This window comes from Gracilinanus agilis, chromosome 1 (assembly GCF_016433145.1).
Source record: "Gracilinanus agilis isolate LMUSP501 chromosome 1, AgileGrace, whole genome shotgun sequence".
Taxonomy (NCBI): domain Eukaryota; kingdom Metazoa; phylum Chordata; class Mammalia; order Didelphimorphia; family Didelphidae; genus Gracilinanus; species Gracilinanus agilis.
In genome coordinates, this window is record NC_058130.1 from 57,154,247 (window position 1) to 57,179,077 (window position 24,831).

At 38.0% G+C, this 24,831-nt stretch overlaps 1 protein-coding gene across 4 annotated transcripts in view; it reads right to left on the minus strand.

Annotated features, from left to right (window-relative positions):
• Nucleotides 1-24,831, minus strand: part of RAF1 (Raf-1 proto-oncogene, serine/threonine kinase) — a 76,473-nt gene that overhangs the window by 29,329 nt on the left and 22,313 nt on the right. For 2 of the 4 annotated variants that reach the window (XM_044666908.1, XM_044666838.1), the window contains exon 1: nt 6,834-6,910. In XM_044666908.1, coding sequence (XP_044522843.1) covers nt 6,834-6,910 — 77 coding nt within the window. Of the gene's footprint in view, nt 1-5,243; nt 5,357-6,833; nt 7,067-24,831 lie in introns of those variants that run through there. The other 2 variants (XM_044666777.1, XM_044666977.1) reach the window with 2 other exon arrangements.

Below are 24,831 nucleotides of genomic sequence, written 5' to 3' on the forward strand. Positions count from 1 at the left end.
TATTAAAAATGTTGTCACTCTGAAATAGAAAACTCATTTTTTGCAGAAAAGTAAAGAGGTTAGAATCCGATGCTAATAATTTCTAAATTGCATTAATGTGTGTACTTATAGACTTATTATTTAAAATAAAGTTTACTAAACATTAAAAATGCATTAGGTTTTGTGAAATTCATACTTTTAAAATACAACTATAAATGAGTTGGAGGATTAAAGAGCAGTGTTAGTTGGTAATTTCCTTCTCAGGGGATTAAACCAACTGTTTACTGATCTAATAACAGAAAGATCTACTGTCTATCTGGGGTATATATACAAGACATAAGAGAAAAACCCTTGCAAAATTACCAAAACAAATGACTATTTTCTAGAGAATTCAAGTGGCCACAAAAATGATACTGCCAGATGTCCTTCACAAATATCGAATTCTATCATCATGTGATAACCAGAAATTTTTTGTTTATATTTTTAAAATGGATCTTGTCAGCCGACCTCTCATAAGAGGGAACACAGGAAATAAGATACATAAACATAATCTACTTTAAAAAAAAAAAACCTGACCTTTCAGTCTTAGAATTGATACTATTGGTTCCAAGGTAGACTAGCCAGTGTTAGGCAACTGAGGTTAAAGGACCTGCCCAAAGTCATATACTTAGAAAACATCTGTGGCCACATTTGAACCCAGGACCCCCATACCAGGCTTGATTTTATTCACTGAGCCATCTAGCTGTCCCCATAATCCACATTTGTTAGAATTTTCCTGAAATAAGCTCCACCTCACCCCAATACAGTTATTTGTGGGAGGCTAGCAGAAGGATACACTGGATTTAAAATCACAAAACAGGGGTTCAGACTCTGCCAATTATTAGTCAGGAGACTTTAAAAAGGTTCCCTAACTTCTCCAAGTTTCCATTTCCTCCATAAAATGGAGATAAATAAGAAGACTTACATTAACTACCTCATTTACTACAATGATCAAAAAAAATCATAACGGACTAGAGAAATGTCTATTATTATTCAAAGGCTGCTAAATGTAAGCTTGAATTGTCAGTAAATAAGTATTTATTAAGGGTCTACAATGTGCTAGGCAATAAAGATGAAAATGAAACAATTCCTGCCCTATAGCAGTTTACATTCTATGAAGAAAACATATACATGGATAAATATACAAGAATATGTACTAGGTAAGCAGGGTGGTGCTTAAGCTGAGTTTTGAAGATACTTGGGAGATCCTAAATGAGAAAGTGGGGAAAACTTATATTTCAGGCACTTTGGGCAGCCAGTAAAAAAGCCTGGAGAAGAATATTGTATGAGAAGAACAAGGAGGTCAGTCTGGCTAGACTACAGTGAAAAGGAACATGAATGATGACTAAGAAAGGCTAAGCTGAGAAGAGTTTCAAAATCCAAAACGAAAACTTTGTGTTTGATTCCAGAGGCATTTTATTGAACAGGAGGGTATGGTTACACCTATGGTAGGGGAAAAACCCCTTTAGCAACTTGGTAGAAAATGCCATCTTTCTGAAGAGCAGGGTGATTATTCTGAAGGCCTACAGGAGGCCTGAGACAGATTTCTACCTGAGACAGATATTGATATCTCCTTGGAGAAAAGATTAAAAAGGCTTCAGATTGATGAGAGTTGAGTAATGTATTGAAGGGGGCATAGCTAAGTAGCTCATGGATTGAGATCCAGGCTCAGATCCTGGGTTCAAATGTGGCCTCAGACCCTTCCTAGTTGTGTGACCCTGGGCAAGTCACTTAACCCCCACTTCCTAGTCCTTATTGCTCTTCTGCTTTAGAACCAATACATAGCATTGATTCTAAGACAGAAGGTAAGGGTTAGAAAGAAAAAAGAAAAAGGTATTGAACTAAGCTAATGGTACAATTAGGCAGGTGACTTTTAGACTAGACTAGAATTCTGGGAGGTCTTTCTACCAAGCTGGAAAGGCTCTGACTAGTTATCTTTTAACAGAGAGGATCACGAAGTTCAGAAAGCCTTCCCTGAAAAGATGGGGGGTGGGGGGTGGGGGGAAGGAATAAGTCCCACAGAGGGATTTGTAATTCAATATCATAAAGATTATCATGTGCTTTTAAAGACAATATCCTATAAATAATCCAAAAATTATAAGCCAGTTGTTTTCTTTTTAATTTTTTATAGATTCAGACCTATTTGTGATCTCCCTTATGTGAGCACTTCTTCCAGTTATGCAGCTACCAATCCAGATGTGCTGGCCCCTTCTGTACAATTCTGTTCCACATCCATCCAGAAATTTGCCCCAAAGAATTCACATGACATTTCTTGATTTTCCTCAGATGATAGTGAAGCAGAAGGGTTAAGCTAGCCCTCACCCTTTTTCTTTCTTTGCACATAAATCAGGAAGTCTCATGTTTTTAGGAGAAGAGAGTAGAAGGTCCTAGATTTTTTCTACATCAGTATCCTGTACTCTTTCAGATACTTTCAGTACTGGTCTCTCACTGCTCTTGGCAAGATTCTCTTCTGTGTTTACTCGATCTAGTCCAACTGCTTTTCCCAGCTTTGTTTTCTGTGGTGCAATTTCCCCTTCCTCAGGCAGCCTAGTCTAAAGTTGGTGGCTCCATTGCCTATTTTTTCCTTTTTATCCATATACTTTATTGTTACATGACTTGTATACAATTCCCATTATATTACTTTCTCCTCCAGAGGGCAATCAATCCCTTATAAAAAATTGGGGGAAGGAATGGGACGATGTTTGGTAAAAGTAACCAATATGTAAACCAAGTCCAATGTCCTTTTTCATGCCCATTGTCTTCCACCTCTGCAAAGAGGGGAGAAAAGGGCAGCTTCTTTGAGGTCCAGGTGGGCAGGGTTTGCGACTTTATTGCATTTGGTTTCCACTGATTTCCTGTTGTCATTATTCTCATTTTCATTGCCAAAGTCGTCATATATCATATTTTCCTGATTTTGCTTACTTCATTTTTTAAAAATTTTTATTTTTTAGAAAAATTTTTCCCAAGGTTACATAATTCATGTTCTTGATCTCTCTCCCCCCACCCCCACCCCCCAATAGCTGACACACAGTTCCACTGGTTTCTTCCTGTGTTATCAATCAAGACCTATTTCCATATTATTGATAATTGTTCTAGGGTGGTCATTAAGAATTCTACATCCTAATCATGTCCGCATCAACCCATGTGTTCAAGCAGTTGTTTTTCTTCTGTGTTTCCACTCCTGCAGTTCTTCTTCTGAATGTGCGTAGCATTCTTTTCCATAAATCCCTCAGAATTGTCCTGGGTCATTGCATTGCTGCTACATTCGATTTTACCACAGTGTATCAGTCTCTGTGTACAATGTTCTCCTGATTCTGCTCCTTTCACTCTGCATCAATTCCTGGAGGTCTTTCCAGTTCACATGGAATTCCTCCAATTTATTATTCCTTTGAGCACAGTAGTATTCCATCACCAGCATATACCAATTTATTCAGCCATTCCCCAATCGAAGGGAATACCCTTGTTTTCCAGTTTTTTGCCACCACAAAGAGTATGGCTGTAAATATTATTGTACATGTCCTTTTCCCTATGATCTCTTTGGGGTACAAACCCAGCAAAGGTATGGCTGGATCAAAGGGCAGGCATTCTTTTAGTGCTCTTTGGGCATGATTCCAAATTGCCAGCCAGAATGGTTGGATCAATTCACAACTCCACCAGCAATGCATTAATGTCCCAATTTTGCCACATCCCCTCCAACATTCATTACTCTCCCCTGCTGTCATTTTAGCCAATCTGCTGGGTGTGAGATGATATCTCAGAGTTGCTTTGATGTGCATTTCTTTAATTATTAGAGTTTCAGAACACTTTCTCATGTGCTTACTGATAGTTTTGATTTCTTTATCTGAAAATTGCCTATTCATGTCCCTTGCCCATTTATCAATTGGAGAATGGCTTGATTTTTTTTGCGTAACTGATTTAACTCCTTGTATATTTGAGTAATTAGGCCTTTGTCAGAGTTTTTTGTTATAAAGATTTTTTTCCCAGTTTGTTGTTTCCCTTCTGATTTTAGTTGCATTGTTTTTGTTTGTATAAAACCTTTTAAATTACATTTTGTAATTTTTTCTAACTGCTGCTTGGTTTTAAAACCTTTCCTTTCCCAGAGATCTGACAAGTATACTATTTTGTGTTTGCCTAATTTTCTTATAGTTTCGTTCTTTATATTCAAGTCATTCACCCACTATGTTTACTTCACTTTGAGTCAATTCATAAGCCTTTCCAAGTTTCTTAACATTTATCATATTCATCATGTATTTTTTTAATCTCACTTAAATTTCTCACTATCCTTCTCCCTCCCAGAGAGCCAGCCTATATAACAAATTTCTTAAAAGAGAAAAAGACAAAAAAGAGCAAAACTGATCAATATATTGAGAAAACCTTAAAATATATGCAATGTTCCATCCCAACAGGCCTTCCACATCTGCAGGGGAGTGGGAAGAGATGTCTTCCCATAGCTCTTCTTTGGGACTATGCTTATAATTTCACATTGTTTCCCACTTTTTTGTTTTGTGATGGTGTGTTTTCTGTTTCCCTTGTTTATTGTTTCCTTAGGCTACTCTTCACTTTCCTTAAGTTCATGTAGATCTATCCATGACTGTGTTCTTTCTTTCAGCACAGTAACATTCCATTACAATCATGTACCACAATTTTTCTAGCTATCCTCTAATCTGCTGTCATCTACTTGGCTTCAGTTCAATGCTACTACAAAAAGATAAATATTTTGATGTATATAGGACTTTTTAAGAATTACCTCCCTGGCATATATGCCTAAATGGGCCCAACTGTCCATAACAGCAAAGAGTTTGTTTTCAAAACTGTATCATCGTTGTACCATTTCTCTCATTTGTTGTGGGTCCTTCCAGTTTCATCCTTAAATGTTCTTGGGATGACAACTACTCATCTTCTACAAAGCTTCCTCCAAACTTTTTTTACCTCCCATTGCCCTTCAGTTTTATAAGGCAATACTACTCATAATCTACCATTCTTTTCCACAAGACTTTATAGACATAATTTTACAGTCTAAACCAGTGTAGCCCTTGGCTAACATAGCTGCCTGCTTGGCAGGAAGAGTCAATGGTGGCAGGCTTTGAATAAGGGCAAATACTGTTTTGCAGGGAGGAAACATTTACTGACAATAGAAAATGGTACAGTTATCTGAGACTGTGAAGTACTTTTTGGTCATAGTAGCTGACTTGCTTATGTGTTTTTTTTTTTTTTAAGGCTCTTACCCTTTATGTTCATGGAGAAGCCTAAAAACTGCACAACACTCTGGCTGGAGACCTCGCACTTTAAGAGCTTTCATAAGACAATCATGCAAGCTCATTCCATTTCGAACATTAACCTAGAAACAAAAAGGTAGTTTTAGAATGGAATACAGTGCTTTATTTTTTAAAGTATATGTTTAACTTTTAATTATCAAAATTAAATAAACACCCATAATTATTTTTATACTTAAAAAAAGGATTTCTATGTATGACATATCTATAAAAGTTTGTTACTGATCCTGTATCCCAATTCCTACAATGCTGCATTTTTGAAGATAGGTGACTTCATTTGGAAATACAGGATAATTCCAAAATTTGTTTGAAAGTGATCTGTAATTGTCATTAATTTAATCTACTATGTGAGTCAATCTAGCGCATAAGCAGGACTGAGTTATTTTTTTTTTTTTTACCACATCCCCTCTTTTTTTTTTAATACAAGAACTTGGGTTTTGGTCTATTCTCATTGTATAGGTTCATCTCCCAAACACAGATGAGATAAATTTGCTTCCCAGACAAACATCAATTCGGGCTCACATTGCTGTCTCCTTCCCCTGACACATTATTGTTCATATCATTGAATGGAATGGACACTTGATCATAGAGTATTCTATTTTGTTCCCTGTCATAAGTTCCTAAGGGTAGGGATTGTAACAATACTTATCTTGCTCTGTGAAGGATGCTCTGTATAAAATTCTAACTGTACTAAATTACACAACTATTGTGGGATTTGATAAATCTTAAAGTCTGAAAGAAATGTTATGAGCAGTAGTGAGGTATAGTAGAAAGAGTCCTAATTCCAAATTCAGAAAACCAAGGTATGAATTCTGGTTTGGCTCCATACACATTCTGTGACCTTTATGACTATGTTGATATCATAAGCATTTTAACATTTATAAAGCACTTTAAATATGTTGTCTCAATTGGTTTAGCCTTATAACACTGAAAAGGAAAGTTGCAAGGCTGAATAAAAGAATCTGACTAGATGATCTATGAGATACATTCAAGACCTAAATCCTGTGGTCATAATAACAATCTTAATATAAAGAGTAAAACAATGGGGAGCAGCTAGATGGCTTAGTAGATTAAGAACCAGGCCTAGAGATGAAAGGTTCCAGGCTTAAATCTGGTCTCAGACACTTCATTGCCTAGTCCATACCACTCTTCTGCCTTGGAATGCACAGTAGTGATTCTAAAATGGAAGATAAAGGTTTTAATTAAAAAAAAAATAAGGCAATGAGGACTGTACCTTGACTTGTGGGAGGAAGAGAATGGATTATTATAGGCAAAGGCAAAAGAACTATAAAAAGAGTGGAAACTAGTGGAAATATGAAAAGGAAGGCCCAGAGACCAACATGAAGGGACCAGAAGGAAGCTGATGCTGAAAAGAACTGTGGAAGATGGTCAGCTAAGCCAATTCCTCCATTTTACAGAGGTTTAGAGAGGAAGTCATTTGTTCAAGGTCATATAGAATAACTTTATATCAGGATGAAAATATTTAATTTCTGCAGAACCAAATCACATCTCCAAGTTTTATAGTAGCTACTATAAACTTACCACAGTCCTTTGCTTGTTTGGCAAGAAAACTCGGATAGTGTTACTTGTTTTGGAAGAATCTGTAAGTTTGCCATCATCTGATGCCCGGCGCTGATAGCCAAACTGCTGAACGAGAGTAGGAGAAATACAGCCAGAGCCATCGAAGACTGAATCTTTGAATCCAAAACCATTACTGATAGTCTTCCAAGCTCCCTGAAAATGCTCCATTGATGCAATTTAAAAAGCAGTTAAACCTAGCAAAAGAAAGAAACAAGATAACTGTAATTCTGAAATCATCTGATAAAATAGCAAAAATGAAACAAATAGCAAGTAGGCAGCAAGGCCTAAGATCACACAATGAATTAATGGTCAATGAAGAACTAGAATCCAGGTCTTCAGTTTCTCCGCCCAGAATTCTTGCTGATACATCATGTCATTCTATGGTAATCCCACTTTACATTGGTGTAGCACTTTCTACCACGTTAAATATTTGTTAGTTATCAATAGGAGCAGCTAGGCGCAGTTGATGGATGGATGGGCCTTGAGTCTGGAAGACTCATCTTCCCAAGTTCAAATCTGATCTCACTTACTAGCTGTGTGACCCTGAGCAAGTCACCCAACCCCATTTACCTCAGTTTTCTCATCTGTAAAATGAGCTAGAGAAGGTAATAACAAACCACTCCAGTTATCTTTGCCAAAAAAACTTCAAATGGGGTCACAGAAAGTCATACACAAATGAAACGACCAAACAAGTTATCAATACTCTTCTGTTAACCTTTTAGCTATTCCCTTAGTGATAACTGATAATCTTCAGTGAACTTGCCGTAACATGACTGCTTCTCATTTTCAGCATATATGCCACAAATTATAGTCAACTGATATTCTCTTTTGCTCCCTGATACAGTGGAAAAAGTCAAGGAAATAAATTTTAATCTTCCCTCTGACCTTTTAAGGGGGTCAGCTTGGTACAGTACAGCCAGTTCAAATCTTGACTTTAAGACAATAGAAGTGATCTTGGAAAATTTGCCATCTCCCTGAGCCCTGGATCTTTCCTCTTTAAAATAAGGGAAAGCCTTAGCTAACCTGTGAGGCCTGCCCCTTCTGGCTCCAGTACATACAATATTTACTTTTCATCTTTCTATCACCAGATCTAGGAATGTCCCATTCCTTGGCTAGATGAGGCCTTCCCTAATCATCTATGAATGTTGTTACAATTATTGATTTTGGATTCCAACATTCATTAGGTCTGAAAACTATTACAAAAAATATGGTCTCAGATAAATCAGTATGCCTAAGGTAGCAGTTTTCTGTTGCTATTAATGACTGCCCTGGCTGGCATGCCCGTCTCTGTGACCTTGGGCAGACAACTGTCCTCAAGGCTTGTTTCCTGGTCTGTACAATGAGGGAACTGGACTGGAAGACTGTTCCTAAGACCCCTCAATAAAGCCCAGTCTTTGATAAAAGATAATGAATTGTATATTAGAAGAGAAATGGAGTATCATAAAAAAGAAATGGCCTATTTGCAAGAAATCCTTCCACTGAGGGTTGGGGGGGGGGGGGGGGAAAGAGTACAGTGAAGTTCACAAGAGTCAACACATAACATCATACAAAGACACAAATGGTAGTACCATATGCATGGCAGTTTCAAGATGCCACTAAATGATACCTAAAACAAGTCATCCTGAACCAGTCTCCACAAAGCATCTCTGTATGGATATCTGTCATTAAAATCTGAATGGTTCAAAGAAATAGTAATATCACCAGCCATCCTTCTATGGACATTTCCCATGTTCAGCATCCCAGTGGTCAATACTGTTTCAATAAGCAAAGAACCTTGGACTGTGACTTATTAGAGCCACTGTGATGGAAAGGTGCCAAAGGTTCTTAAAAGAGCCATGGGAAAGTTGCAGGATACAAAATAAATGCACATAAATCATCAGCATTTCTATACATTTCCAACACACTAGAGCAGCAAGAAGTAGAAAGAGAAACACCATTTAAAATCACCCTAGACAATATAAAATACTTAGGAATCTATCTACCAAAACACAGTAATTATATGAAAACAACTACAAAACACTTTCCAAACAAATAAAACTGGATCTAAACAATTGGAAAGCCATTGATTGCTCATGGGTAGGACAAGCTAACATAATAAAAATGACAATTCTACCCAAATTAATTTACCTATTTAGCGCCATACCTATCAAGCTACCAAAAAACTTCTTTACTGAATTAGAAAAAACTATAACAAATTTCATTTGGAATAACAAAAGATCAAGAATTTCAAGGGAAATAATGAAAAAAAATGTGAAGGAAGGGGGCCTAGCAGTACCAGATATTAAACTATACTATAAAGCAGCAGTCACCAAAACAATATGGTACTGGCTATGAGACAGAGAGGAGGATCAATGGAATAGACTTGGGGTAAATGACATCAGCAAGACAGTGTATGATAAACCCAAAGAGCCCAACTTTTGGGACATGAATCCACTATTTGACAAAAACTGCTGGGAAATTTGGAAAACAATATGGGAGAGATTAGGTCTAGATCAACATCTCACACCCTACACCAAGATAAATTCAGAATGGGTGAACAACTTGAATATAAAGAGGGAAACTATAAATAAGTTAAGTGAACACAGAATAGTATACTTGTCAGATCTCTGGGAAAGGAAAGACTTTAAAACCAAGCAAGAGTTAGAGAAAATTACAAAATGTAAATTAAATGGTTTTGATTATATTAAACTAAAAAGCTTTTGTACAAACAAAAACAATGTAGTCAAAATCAGAAGGGAAACAACAAATTGGGAAAAAAATCTTTATAACGAAAAACTCTGACAGGGGTCTAATTACTCAAATATACAAGGAGTTAAAGCAATTGTATAAAAAAATCAAGTCATTCCCCAATTGATAAATGGGCAAGAGACATGAATAGGCAATTTTCAGGTAAAGAAATCAAAAGTATCAATAAGCACATGAGAAAGTGTTCCAAATCTCTAATAATTAGAGAAATGCAAATCAAAACAACTCTGAGGTATCACCTCACACCTAGCAGATTGGCTAAAATGAAAGAAGGGGAGAGTAATGAGGCAAAATTGGGACATTAATGCATTGCTGGTGGAGCTGTGAACTGATCCAGCCATTCTGGCTGGCAATTTGGAATTATGCTCAAAGGGCTATAAAAGAATGCCTGCCCTTTGATCCAGCCATACCATTGTTGGGTTTGTACCCCAAAGAGATCATAGATAAACAGACTTGTACAAAAATATTTATAGCTGCGCTTTTTGTGGTGGCAACAAACTGGAAAAAGAGGGTATGTCCTTCAATTGGGGAATGGCTGAACAAACTGTGGTATATGCGGGTGATGGAATACTATTGTGCTAAAAGGAATAATAAACTGGAGGAGTTCCAGGCGAACCGGAGAGACCTCCAGGAACTGATGCAGAGCAAAAGGAGCAGAGCCAGAAGAACATTGTACACAGAGACTGATATACTGTGGTAAAATCGAATGTAATGGACCTCTGTACCAGCAGCAATACAATGACCCAGGACAGCTCTGAGGGATTTATGGTAAAGATGCTACCCACATTCAGAGGAAGGACTGCAGGAGAGGAAACATATAAGAAAAACAACTGCTTGAAAGCATGGGTCGGGGTGGACATGATTGAGGGTGTGGACTCGAAACTACCACACCAATGCAACTACCAACAATTTGGAAATAGGTCTTGATCAAGGACACATGACAAAATTAGTGGAAATGTGCATCGGCCATGGGTGTGGGGGGTGTGGGGGGTGAAGGGGAAAGTAGGAGCATGAATCATGTAACCATGTTAAAAATGATTATTAATAAATGTTTAAATTTTTAAAAAAAAGAGCCATGGATTGGGCTTCTTCTGAATTCTTAGGGTTTCAGGCTGAATTTTATTACTTATTAGTTGTATGACTTTAAGCAAATCACTTAACCTCTTAGAATCCTGATGTCCTATAAAATGAAGATGCTCTGTACATATTATGGTTATTACAAAGATTCAGTGAGAATGAATTTGGTGTTCTTTAGAATTTTCTTAAGTAGGGGGCAGCTGGGTAGCTCAGTGGATTGAGAGTCAGGCCTAGAGACGGGAGGTCCTAGGTTCAAGTCTGGCCTCAGACACTTCCCAGCTGTGTGACCCTGGACAAGTCACTTGACCCCCATTGCCCACCCTTACCACTCTTCCACCTAGGAGCCAATACACAGAAGTTAAGGGTTAAAAAAAAATTTTTTTTTTTTAAAAAGTATTCTCTTAAGTAGAGGCAACTATGTGGCTTAGTGGATCAAGAGCTAGGCCTAGGGACAGGATTTCCTGGGTTCAAATGTGGCCTCAGACACTTCCTAATTGTGTGACCCCAGGGAATTCATTTAACCCCCATTGCCTTACTGTTCTTCTGCCTTGGAACAAATCTACAGTATTGATTCTAAGATGGAAGATAAGGATTAAAAAAAAAATCTCGAAGAAGATCAATGTGAAAGTACACTGAACTCACCGGCCAACTTGTATTTTTAAAAAGATATATACAAGGGGCAGCTGGGTAGCTCAGTGGATTGAGAGCCGGGCCTAGAGACAGGAGGTCCTAGGTTCAAATCCGGCCTCAGACACTTCCCAGCTGTGTGACCCTGGGCAAGTCACTTGACCCCCATTGCCTACCCTTACCAATCTTCCACCTATAAGTCAATACACAGAAAGTTAAGGGTTTAAAAAAAAAAAAAGATATATACAGAAGATAGAAACAAAGGAAATAAAGTGAGTAGTATTCTCTTAAAATATATATTTATTCTATACTATAAAAAGCAGAGAGACATAATAATAAAAGCTTTATTTTAACTTGCTCAGCAAAACAGCTTAACAATTATTATGAGGTTCCTTTATGCCACTGCACAATCAAGACTGAAACACTATCACAATTGTGAAGTTATTTAAACACAGGAAATATAGAACAGTATTCTGAATGTGGGGCATTGATGTTAAAGATCTTTTTTTAACTGCTGGGAGTTTATCTAAAAATATCAGGTGCATTACAATGTAACAAATAAAATTCATGAAGTTCAACATAGTCCCTTTCCTTAAAAGGCTTATAATAAACAGTAGAAAATGAAGTCAACAAGAGGAGTCTGACAAAGTGGCAAAAGAAGAGATTCAAAGGGAAGAGATGACTTCTAGCTGGGCAAGGAGAAAGAACAGGCAAGAGAAGATACAGATGAGTTGAATTTAAAGGAGGATTTCAATAGGCAAAGTTACATGGGAAGGGGAAAGATAAAGGAAAAATTTCCAGGCAATGGAGATTTTACATACAAAGAATGAGATAAAGGGGTAGCAAAAAGTTTGGCTGGAGAATAAACTATACCAAAGTATGTTCCACAAAATGAGGCTAGAACAGTAGGTTACAGTCAGATTGGAAGAGCTACAAAGGCTAGACTAAGAAGTTTATATTTTATCCCATTGGCTGCTAAAAATTTTTCAACAAAGAAGGAAAGATTTTGTTAATAGTGTTAAGGAGTGAAACACAGAGAAACTAGAGACTGGGGGATCCTGTTAGGATGAGCTCAAGATTCAGGACTAGAAGAACCTTAAAAAGGATGTTTAGTCCAACTCCTTCATTTAACAAATGAGAAATGAGGCCCAGGGAGGTAATAGTGTGAACACTTGAATGTAAATCCAGTTTTTCTGATACTTCATCTCCAATGTTGTCACAATCATCCAGGTAAAAGGTAATGAGGTCTTAAACCAAGCTGATAACAATGGAATGATATAGATGCAGGAAAAATTGAAGGGTAGAATTGCTAGGATATGAAGGGGAAAGGAGAGGGAAGGATACGTAAGGTTTAAAACAAGATGTTTGAGTGACACATAGTAGTCAGTATGTAAATGCTTGATTGATTGTGAGAATGCTTGTACAGCGTAAATAGCAAACTTAGAATTCTATTATGAATGTGTTGAATTTGAGATGCTAATACAGCATCCAGAAGAAAGTGGGAACAGTGTTATAAGAACTCAGGTGGAAGATAGAACCAGAAACAGATTCAGGAGTCATGAATGAAACCATAGAAGCAGAGAATGTGGGGAAAAAAGAGAAAGACTAAGACAAGATTAAAATGGGTCAACTTGGAGCCACTTTAGCACTCTGGTGAAGCCTATGGAATCCTTCTCAGAATATTTGTTTCCTACATTCATAATCAAAGGAAGTGTTAAATTTCATTTGGAGAATAATGAAAATAAAAATGTAAATTTTTCCCACTCAAGGTCACAAACTTCCTGAAATTTATCCAAAGAGGATCTGTGGACCCTGGATTAAGAACTTCTGGGTTAAGAGAATAGATATTATTTGAAGGCAGGAAGAACAATAACCAGAAACTAATAAATCAATTGAATGACAAGCATTGTCTACTTGGTAGGTAATGTGCTATCATGAATAAAAATTAATCTTTGAGACTTTATACTAATTTTATAAGTATTTATTAATAAAGAGAAAGAAAACAAAATAAGGTTTCCAGTCTTTCTAACAAAGTTAGGCCCTGGCTGAGATACTTCTGCTCCATCAGGCCCGAAATTCTCCATGAGCCCTGGTCCATTTCATAAGCAGGGACCAGGAGGCCCAACTACCCACATGGTCAAGCTAGACAAATTAAGGCCAGCCAAGGAGCGGGCTTGAGTTCAGGAAGGGACCACAGCCCAAGAGACTGAGTTCCTAGACTCCAAATACCACTGCTTGCCAGAGATGGCTTACATACATAGATAAGCCAGAGGGTTAGGAGAGGTCCTTTCACAAGCTCATAGGAATGGCAGAGAACAAGAGCCAGAGAGCTTCACACACTGGTTTTTCAAGCTTAGCTTTAACCCTCCCCCAGTATCCTTCAACTGGACCAAGGTTGAAACCTCAATCTCCATATATCATATCCCCTGCTACATTGGCAAATGTACATACATGACTCTGTGGCTCTAATGCTTATTTAATGACATGAGTCTTCCAGGATTGAAGGTTCCCCCAGATATTTAATTCACACAGTGCTAGATAATAAATACAGAAAAAAAGGAAATTTCTAACAATCTATTATTCTACAGGGAGAGGGTACTACCTAGTTAGCTAGCATTTATATAGAACTTAAAGCTAGTATTATTATCTCCTTTTACCCTCATAACCACACTGGGAGATAAATCCTATTTATACTCATATTAATAAATGAAGAAATTGAGGAAGATAGAGGTCAAGTGCTTTGCCCAAGGTCATACCCAGCTAGGAAGTGTCTGAGGCTACATTTGAACTCAGCTAGCAGTCAGTCTACATATTGTTTTGTTAAACTTAAAGAGACAATGATGGGTAAGTAGAAACCCCAAGTGTAGTATATTCTTTCTAGATTAACAGGACAATAGCTTGAAGGATGAAGTAGGCTGGGTTGTCAAAGGACTGGCATTTTTTTGTTAGTATGGGGGAAGAGGGAAAGAATCTAAATTTATTTATAGACAAAAAGTAAAGTAACTGTAGAAAGAGATGACAAGTTGAAAAAGGGCCAAGAAGGATGATCAAGGAATAACCAATCTAGCTAACACTAAACTATTTTCATTTGCTAGAGATGTAAACCTTGCTTTTAAACAGAAAATAGCATCAATAATATACTTAAAATATTAGAAGGGAAGAGAAACAGGTCAATTTTATTACTAATTGGTTAAATTTAATATAAAATGTTTTTTAGCTGAAACAAAAGTCCACAATTTCATATGCTATCCTATTTGTTGTTCTTTGTCTATTAAAGTTCCTAATAAAAAAGAAAGGAAAATAACTGGAAACAAAGTGTGTCTACCCACCAAATGGGAACTGACTAAACAAACAGGTATATTATCACAATAGAATATTATCATGTTAGAAAGGACAAATAAGAAAATTTGAGAAACATGGGAAGACATGAATTGATATAGAATGAAATAAGCAAAAGAGGAAAATATCAATAACTAAAATCATATAAAGGGAAAAAACATTACAGGGGAAAAGCATTCTGAAGAACTTCAAAGAGAAATCCTGGTCCCAGAGATCAGAGTATTAAAAAAAGACCCTACTTCTGATAGATATTTGAACTATTACAGGTGCAAAATGCCTCATGCTCTGTCTTATATTGATGTTCTTTTTGTATTAACAAAAACAAAAGTTTTTCCATTAAGTGGCTGGGGCTGTATGAATAAAAGGCATCAAGTAAAAGTCCATTAAACAATGTTTCTCTTCAAATTTTCCTTCTGTGGCCAGAGGCAAGTAAAATAATCTTGATTGGATGACCTAAGATTTTAAGGCTCTATTACTATGATAATTTGGACAAGATATTGGGTTGGTTTGGGGTTAGTCCCACCCCCCTCCAAAGATGTGCCAAAACTATTGAAAAATTATTCAAGGTTCCTTAGAAAAGATTTTTGGCTCCAATTATTTTAACAGCTATTTGCCATTATCCAATATTTCTCTTTGTTACCTGGGAAGGGTAACTTACCTCTACTAAATAATGTGCCCTTGAATAAAAGAAAATGAATATTCTACATAATTCAAAGATTCTAAAGGAAAAAAAATCAAAGCTACTGAAAAGGGCATACATTATATGCAACTTCATCTTTTTCCACTTGCCTATCACTCCCTACCATCTAACTGATCTTTTGAAATTACTGACTTTAAATATATATGAGACATTTTATCAAAATCAATGGAAAATTTTCCCTTATAAGCAAAATGACAAATAGTTTAAAAAATAAACAGAGAGCATTTGTTATTTTTTCAAAACTGACTTAATACTCACCAAATTACTTCGTCATAAGACTTACCTTTTAAAACAAAAAGTGAAATTCTAACCTTTAGCCTTGGTGTCAACATTTACTTGTAAAGCCTTTTCCCCACTACTCTGAAGAGACGTCAAACACCTGAAGCACTATAATGCAGTATCGCTTTTTTTTTTCTTTTTAAAATTGTACTTCCTGTCTTAGAAGATTAGGGTGTTAAGTGACTTGTCCAGGGTCAAACAGCTGGGAGGTGTCTTGAGGTCATATTTAAGCCCAGGTCCTTGTGATTCCAGGCCTGGCACTCTGTCTACTGTGCTACCAAACTGCCTCTATACTATCACCTCTTAACCCTAACAAACATTACATAGTAAGTTAAAAGACACTGACAAGGAAATCTTATCAGATCAAGACTACCCTCATCTGAAAGATATCACAAAAGGTGAGAATTCAAAGAAAATGAAATAATGGTTTTGTTCAGAATACATTTTGACATTCTGGTTCAAAGGTTTAAGAACACATGTAAGTATGGTCACCAGTCTACTTAACTGAACTAGAAGAGAGGCACTGTTTATACCAGAATGTATACTGAACACTGACACCTGTACTGTAGTCTTGGTTAAATACTGAGAGAAGAACAAGTTTAGGAGCAAGCAACAGCAGTGTGGTTTGAACCCCAGGAAGGGAACAGAGTATCAGTTCTAGCCTCCAGCTCAGTCTTAAGTCTATAGAGAAATAAACAGGGCAGTAATCCCAACCCAAAAGGGAGCCTACAGTTCTGGCACTCTGAACCAACACAGCTTCCCAAGTGGCCAACAGTGGCTGATTCCAGGTGTAGCCTACTGTTGCTCAAACTTAAACCCAGGTCAGGAATTCTAATGGCTCAGACCAGAAGGGAAACAATCAGACTTTGTCCTGATCAGACCACTGCAGAAAACTAGATTTACAGAATCACATTTCTTAAACACTGGGGACTACAATGTTGTTGCACTACATACTTCAATTACAGAGACAGTTCTCTAAACTGCAACCATATTTAGCCTTCCCCCAACCAAATAGGCCCAACTTTGTGGTGGTAAATTAACTGATTTTGCAATGAGTCATAGAGCTACAACTATGATGCTAGTTTATGACAAAATATTCAGTTTGGGCAGTGAGGGAATTCCACTCCTTTATTTATCCCTCTCATCTGCCCTTGAAAAAGGAAATTTTAGAAGCTTTTTAGGAAATGGTGGGACATGACCAGATGTCTAAAAAAACATTATTTTGGGTGTGGCAGAAAGAAGGTTTATGGGAGGTTCTGAAAGCAGAAGATATGTAAAAGCATTGCACTAGTTTAGGTGGGTAGAAATAGGATGAAGGAGGTGAGGGCAATGGTTAGATAGGAAGGGAAAGATTCATGAGCTGCACTGAAGACTGAATCAGCAGGATAGCAGGACCCAGTGTTATTAGATATGTGAGAAGAGATAGATAAATAGAGCAATTATCCCATCTTGGGCACTATGCTAAGACCTAGGGATATAAATACAAGCAAGTAAGACTATCTCTTCCCTGAAGAAGCAAGCAAGGGAAATGCTGGGGAGGAGGTGGGAGTCCAAAGAGTCAGCTGAGAATTAGATGAACCTTCCCAAAATGGTGATCCCAAAAAGAGACTCCTCCAGTGAAAAGAGACAAGTCCCAGGGCAGAGACTTCTCAGGTTGGCAAGCAGGTGATGAAAAGAAGGTGGAGTCCAGAGAGCATGAGTAAAGCATGGCTGCAGTCTGTCCCAAAATTGTAAGGAGAGAGACACCAATAAAGAGACAATAAAGAGACACCAATAAAGATCCCAAGATAGAGACTTCCCTTGGTGGGAGGGAGAGAAGAAAGTCAAAGGTACAGAACATAAATGATGTAAGAGTTGGAAGGGAGCAAATTAAGAATTCAATCAGGCACACATTTGGGATTTGGAGCTGAAGCTGACCTCATGTAAGCTTGAGGAGGTTCCATTTGGGAGGGGCCAGTGAAGGAGGGATTTTGGTGAAGATTTTGAAGATTCTCAATTGCTAAAAAAAAAAAACTCTGGAAGACTCAAGTTCTTTCTGGGGGGCTTGGGTGGTAAAGGGTGGCAATGAGGATCTGGGAGGAAACAGCTCTTTTAAACCTAGAATTTCCTGGCATCTTTGGAGACTACAACAGCTAAACTCATCCTACAAATCTTTGTTGCCAACAAAGAAGAATTTGTGATAATTGTGCTTCAGTTTGGCCAAAGTGCCTGGACTCCAGAGGGAACAGGTACCTGGGGACCTTTTCTGGGTCCAGCTTGTACCCTTTCCTTTCTGTTATTCCCTTGTTTGTTAGCTAGTGATAAGGTTAGGAGATAGTGAAAGAGAGTCAGTTTCTGGGACCAAGCTACAGAAGAAGCCAGAACTGATCTCTTGAAGGGGGATTCTTAGTTGTTAGGGTAGTTTCCCTTATTCCCTCTTACTTCAAATAAATCCCTAAAATAACCTTTTTCCTAGTCCCTGAAATCCCATATCATTCAAATAAATTCTTTAGTTTTTTAGCTGTAGTTTAGGGCTGTTACCTTGAGGGGAGGAGACCGTTGGGTGGCTGAGGGGAAGACAAATACCAAGTCCATTTTGAAGAGAAAAAGGCTCTTTGAATCGGGATCGGGGGAGGCTTGTCCCAAGATTGGTGGCACAGAAGATTGGACCCAGTCCACCAGGGTCTCAACTGAAACCCAATATCGTCTGTCAACATCCCCACCATAAGTTATCCATTTGGGGAAGCCCCCTTGAAAGTTATCAAGTGGGGAAGTCCAGATACACACCCCAACATCATCAATACCCGCCCTCGTACAATGGAAAAAAAGTTAATGATCATGTCACAGGCAGAATTAAAGGAATCAGAAAGGATTAAGCTTGAGGGGGGAGAAAAAAAAGCTCTGTTTTAGACATATGGGACATTCCTAATGTGGGACATTCTAATGGGCCATTCAGATGATTTTCTGTCATGGCTGAAGAGAGAGGGATGCCAAGAAATGATAGCTGGAACTATGAGAGTAACTGAGATGGCTAAGGAAGAGCAACCAGAAGGAATTGGAAAGTACCTCACAGATTATCCAGGTCAAGGGCTCTTCATCTTTTTCCTGGATCCCTTGAGCAATCAGAGGAAGCCTAGGGATCCTTTCTCTGAATAATGTTTATAAATGCTCTTAAATGTACTCTTAAAATATGGAGAATTACAAGGTACATTAGTTACAATGAAATTCAGTTATCAAAATATTTAAAAAAACAAGTTGAATACCTCCAGAGTAAGACCCTTTGACCTAGTTCAATCTGCCCAATTCGATTGCAGATGAATAAACAGAAGTGCCAATAAGGCCCCTTAGAAGGTAGTGGATTCTTCTTTCTCATTGTAGGTCTTCAAGTAAAAATGAAATCTGCTGTTGGGTGTGTTGGAGAAAAGACTGTTGTTCAATTATGGTCAGCCCAGACATCTTGGGGCCCTTTCAACTCTGAGAATCTGTGAGGTTAACTGACTTTTGCCTAGGGTCACAGAGCTATTAAGTAGCAGAGTTGGGATTTAAATCTTGGTCTTGATTCTGGTCTAGGAGTTCTTCTAGTTCTAAATCCAACATTGGACTGCCACCTAGTAAATGCAGAGAGACAGAACAGTTTAGACGGTTCAATTGATAGGGAGTCAAGCCTAGAGATGGAAGGGTCTATGTAAAAATCCGGCCTCAGGCTCTTCCTAGCTGTGTGACCATGGGCAAGTCACTTAACCCAATTGCCTATTTTGTGTTGGATCCATACATAATATCAATTCTAAGACAGAAGGTCAAGGGATCAAAACAAAATCAAAATGTAGAGAGAGTTAAGAAGACCAACAACAAACTTTTAGGAAACACCAACTTTAAGAGATCAGGAGAGTGTAAAGATGGAATTAGCTCTCCCTTATTTATTCTTTAGACTTTAGCCATCAGGAATGTATATACCCCACCCCACTTAGAATTAAGTGGAGAGGGGGGAGGTCTATGACTCACATGTGTTGAGTGGCAAATCAAAAACAACTGACTGCCCCCTGAGGGTTAAAGCTGCCATTTGTCCACGTAGAACTGGAGGGGGGATGCAGGAAGTGACTCAAAGAATTATCTTTTTTTTTTTTTATTTTATTTTATTTTAAACCCTTAACTTCTGTGTATTGATTTATAGGTGGAAGAGTGGTAAGGGTAGGCAATGGGGGTCAAGTGACTTGCCCAGGGGTCACATAGCTGGGAAGTGTCTGAGGCCGGATTTGAACCTAGGACCTCCTGTCTCTAGGCCTGGCTCTCAATCCACTGAGCTACCCAGCTGCCCCCAAAGAATTATCTTTTAAATGTGATAGTAACTTTCTGTGAGGGGGATTTTGCCCTTTGAACTTGGCTTTGGAGGAGCTGAGGCTTGAGACCTCAGACTGCTTCCCTTTGAATTGTCACAAGGGTGAGTGAAAGGCTGACTTGGCTTTTCTGGAGGTACTAGCCTCCAAAGAGGTCTCCTGTCTTGGAAGAGGCCTCATGGCTAAAAGCCTTGTTTAATTAACCTCTGTGCCCCTCTTTGTTGGGGCCTTTGAAGCCCTGCCTGGTTTGGACCTTCGGACCAGGCCAGAGTAATTCTCTCTCTCATTTTCCCTACTTTCACTCTTCCTATTTGTAAATAAACTACCATGAAAGTCATCAGGACTTGGGTCTTTAATTTGGAAATTGTGTAATCAATCCTGGCGACTAAAACTCTTAAATATTCAGTCCAAACATAATTTCCCCCCTTCCATGAGGAAAGGAACAGTTACAGAAAGTGCCAAAGAACCAATAAATTATAATATGTCTACAGACAAAGGAGGAGAAAATATCCAGAAAAGGAAGTAGTCAACAATGTCAAATACTACAGAGGTCAAGAAGGACAGAAACTGCAGGGGAAGGAAACCTTTGGATTTAGTGAACATTAGAAATCATTAGTAATATCCTGAGAAAGCATGGGCAGCTAGGTGGCTCAATGGATTGAGAGCAAGGCCTAGAGATGTAGGGAAGTCACTTAACCCCCATTGCCCAGCCCTTACCACTCTTCTGAAGCCCTGGAACCAATATGCAGTATTGATTCTAAGATAGAAAGTATGGGTTTAAAAATATATATCTTGAGAAAGCAATTTCAGGAGATGGTAATGATGAAAACACCAGCCTTGCAGAATTTACCAACTAGTAGGGAGCTCAAAGCAAGTATACGGATAACTTTCATACAAGGCACAATGTGATACAGATGATCAGAGCAGGTAGGTAGTCAGGCACAGTGGATAGAGCATCAGGCCTTGAGGATCTGGTTCAAAACCCACCTCAGACACCTCCTAGCTATGTGATCCCTGGCAAGACACTTAACCTAATTTGAGGGAAGGAAGGAGGGAGGCAGGGACGGAAGGAGAGAGGAAGGGAGGTTAGTTCTTTAACCAGGTTTTAGTATGAACTTAATTAAATAAACAGTTTAGGGCAATGCCTTATGGGCTTAAAAAAATTTTTTTTAAACCTTACCTTCTGACTTAGAATCAATTCTAAGTATTCGGTGCCAAGGTAGAAGAGTGGTAAGGACTAGGCAATGAGAGTTAAGTGACTTGCCCAGAATCACACTGCCAGGAAGTTCCTAAAGTCAGCTTTGAATCCCAGGACTTCCCATCGGACTGGCTCTCTAGCCACTGAGCCAACTAGCTGCCCCTTGACTTTTGCTATACACATTAATCAGCAAGTGAATTTCTGATGAATGATACAGAATCAGTGGTGTTAAAAAGAAGTTCATAAATTCTGCAAAGCACAGATATGCTGGTTCTATGTTTCCAGCACAGATGAAGTGGCAAAAAAGCTGGTACTAGGGCACTCTTTCTGAGCCTCTTTCCATTTACATGAGGATTCCTTCCTATCCTGTCCTGTTCTCTGTCAATTCTATTTTCAAGACAGATAAGAATTCAATGTTTATAGTTTGTGTTTCACTGACTGAATGTACTTACTGGAGGATCTGGTTCAAAACCCACCTCAGACATTCAACACCCTTCAGAGGAAACGCATGGATTGTGATGTACCTAATTCCTTTAACTGGCTACTGGTTGTTACTTCAGGGTCATAAAACTGTTCATTACATCCAAACTGCCATTAAATAAGGCATCACTAATCACATCACTAATCAGCCTATAACGTGGCATAATTGATTCTGACTGGGGGAGGGGTGGAATTTTTGGGGGGAGATGGGCAGGCTCCTTGGACACTGATATAATCTAGGACCTAACATACAGTGCTGTTATTGCAGTTTACATGGATTAAATGGGGATATTATATGAATGATTATAAGACATTATTATAAGAATTAGTGCATAGTGTGTATACATAGTAGTAATAAGTTAATAATTAATTAATAGTTGATATTAAATCAGTAATCTAAAGACATAATATATATATATATATATATATATATTCCACCAGGGTGGTGAGTGTGCACAGATTTATAATAATTTATATTATTAGCAAATATAAATTTAACATATATATTCACTAAAACTCCTACCCCATTAACAAAAAAATCATACCTTTATTTCTGTCAAACCCCAAAACCGGAAGACATGATCTTAAGCATAAATATAGGGACAAGAGTTAAAAACAATATAAATTATATAAACGATATAAATAATGTAACAATGTTATGGTAGAAATACTATAAATGATATCAATAAACAAACAAAATACATAAAACATATATACACATACATATATATGAGCTGAAACTCACTCAAGTGCTACCTCAACTAGGCAAAGATATTGGAAACCTATTATTTCTGATTACAGAAAGAAAGTTTCTTTCTCTTTATGATAAAATAATCTTTTTGTATTAGGTAGACATTATCTATAACTACTTGACAGTCACTGGCAGGACCATGGAGAGGAGAATGGTAGCCTGAGTGGACTGTGATATGACCAACACAAACTGCAGCAGGATACAAACATATCAATGTATGGGTGGAACACAGATCTAGATCCATTATTACTAGCTGTGTGACCTAGGGCAAGTTATTTAACTTCTCAAAGCCTGAGTTTGCTCATCTGTAAATTGATCTCTAAGGTCCTCTCTCCAACATTCTATGACTCAATATTTGAGATATTGTAATACTATAAGATAGAAGTTCAAACAGACATGTAATTAGTTGCAAATGACCTTGAGAACAATGGGAAAAGACAGAATCGGCAATACAACAGGCAGAAAAATATTAAGTTGGCAAAGTAAATAGGCCAGAAATGAAAACTACAAGGAAACTGGAGGGAGAGGAAAGAGAAGAAGGACCTGATTTTACTATAAGGGCGGGCAAGGAAAAGACCCTCTTGCAGAAGGTAGGATTTGAACTGAATCTTTTAAAAAAAAAAACATTTATTAATATTCATTTTTAACATGGTTACATGCTTCATGCCCCTACTTTCCCCTTCACCCCCCCCCCTCCCCACACCCCTGGCCGATGCATATTTCTGAACTGAATCTTGAGGAAAGCCAGAACATGGAAGTGAGGAGGGAGGGCAATATAAGAAAGAAGGACCACAAATAGGAGAAGGGGGCAGCAAGAAGGCCAGTATCTCTAGATTAGAATGTGTGTGGAGAAGAGGAAATGGTAAGAATGAAAAAAAAAAAAAAAAAGACTGAGGAGCCAGATTGTAAAGGGCTTTTATATATGATCTTGGAGGTAGAATGAACCACTGGAGATTATTGAATAGGTAGAGTAACAGTTGCATTTCTGGCTTTAGGAAAACTGAGCTTCCCCTAAATCAGAGATTCTTAACCTGGGATATGTAAACTGTTTTTGTTTTGTTTCATTATTTTAATTGTATTCAAATAGGTTATTTGTAAAGCCCTTAGCTCAGTGCCTGGCACATAGCAGGCGCAGGATAAATGTTTATTCCCCTTCCTTTCCCTCTGGATTCAAGACAATTGTTTCCTTTGTAATTCTGTGTTATCTTATGTATTGAAAAACATTATTCTGAGATGGGAACTATATACTTCTGCCAAAAAGACCAAAGTCAAAAAGACCAAACGTTAGGAATTCCTGCCCTAAATGCAGAGCTAGTTTTAGCACTAAGGGAATAAACCATCTTCCATATTTGCCAATGACATATTCCTAAAGCATAGGTCTGGCCACATCACTCTCCTATTCAATAAACTTTTGTGGCTCTTTACTATCTCTAGACCCAAATACAAAGTCCTCTGGCAACAAACTTTTCTGGCACTTGAAGCTTTTTCCAATGTGGTTCCTACATTATTACAACTCCCTTTTAATAAATTAGCTGGTCCAGCTACACTGGCCTTCTTGTTGTTCCACACACATGACACACCCTCTCCCATTTCAAGGCCTGGCTGCTCCCCACCCCTGGAATGAAATCTCTCTTCCCCTATTCTCTGAGAATTCCCTCTCTGCTTTCAAAGTTCTCGGGAGCCTCTTGATGCTCCAATTGGTGAGTGGTGGATCCTTCTCTAAAATAATAATAATGAATATGATCAAATTATCTTGTATTTCTTTTGCATAAATGTGTGTGTGGTATGGACACACACACACACACACACACACACACACACCTTATTTTCTCCAACAGGAGAAAGTAAGCTCCTTGAGGGGAGGAGTGGTTTCCTTTTTTTAATATCCCCACAGGCTAACAGATTTAGTTAGCACTTAATAAATGGGTATGGTTGTGTACTCAGGTGGCTGGCCACTCAGTTCCTTCAGCATTGTCTTCTTCTTGGACTGATCTGCCCCAGGGCTACTGGCCAGCAGGCCTCTTCCCTCTAGACTTTCATACCTTAATCTGGCCCTGGCTATCTCTTAAGATTCTAAGTGTTTATGATCACCAAGAGCAAACCATTCACAAAACCCCTTCACAACAGTCATAGAGAGAGTTAAAAGAGCCTATCAGGAGGTATCACTACAAAACACCCTCAGCTAAACCTGCTGGAAAAGCTACAACTTCTCTGCAATAGAACGTGGATAAAATGGCTTTTTATCAATTCTAAGGCTTGACCACTAGCATATCTAGTACCATAAAGAATACTCTACTTAGCGCTATATATATATATGTATTCATTCATTCATTCATTCATTCATTCATTCATTCATTCATTTATTTCTGATGTCCTTAGTCAATTTAGATCACACTGCTGCCATTTAAAAGAGTCCTGCAATCTTTCATAAACAGAACACCAATTCTTTA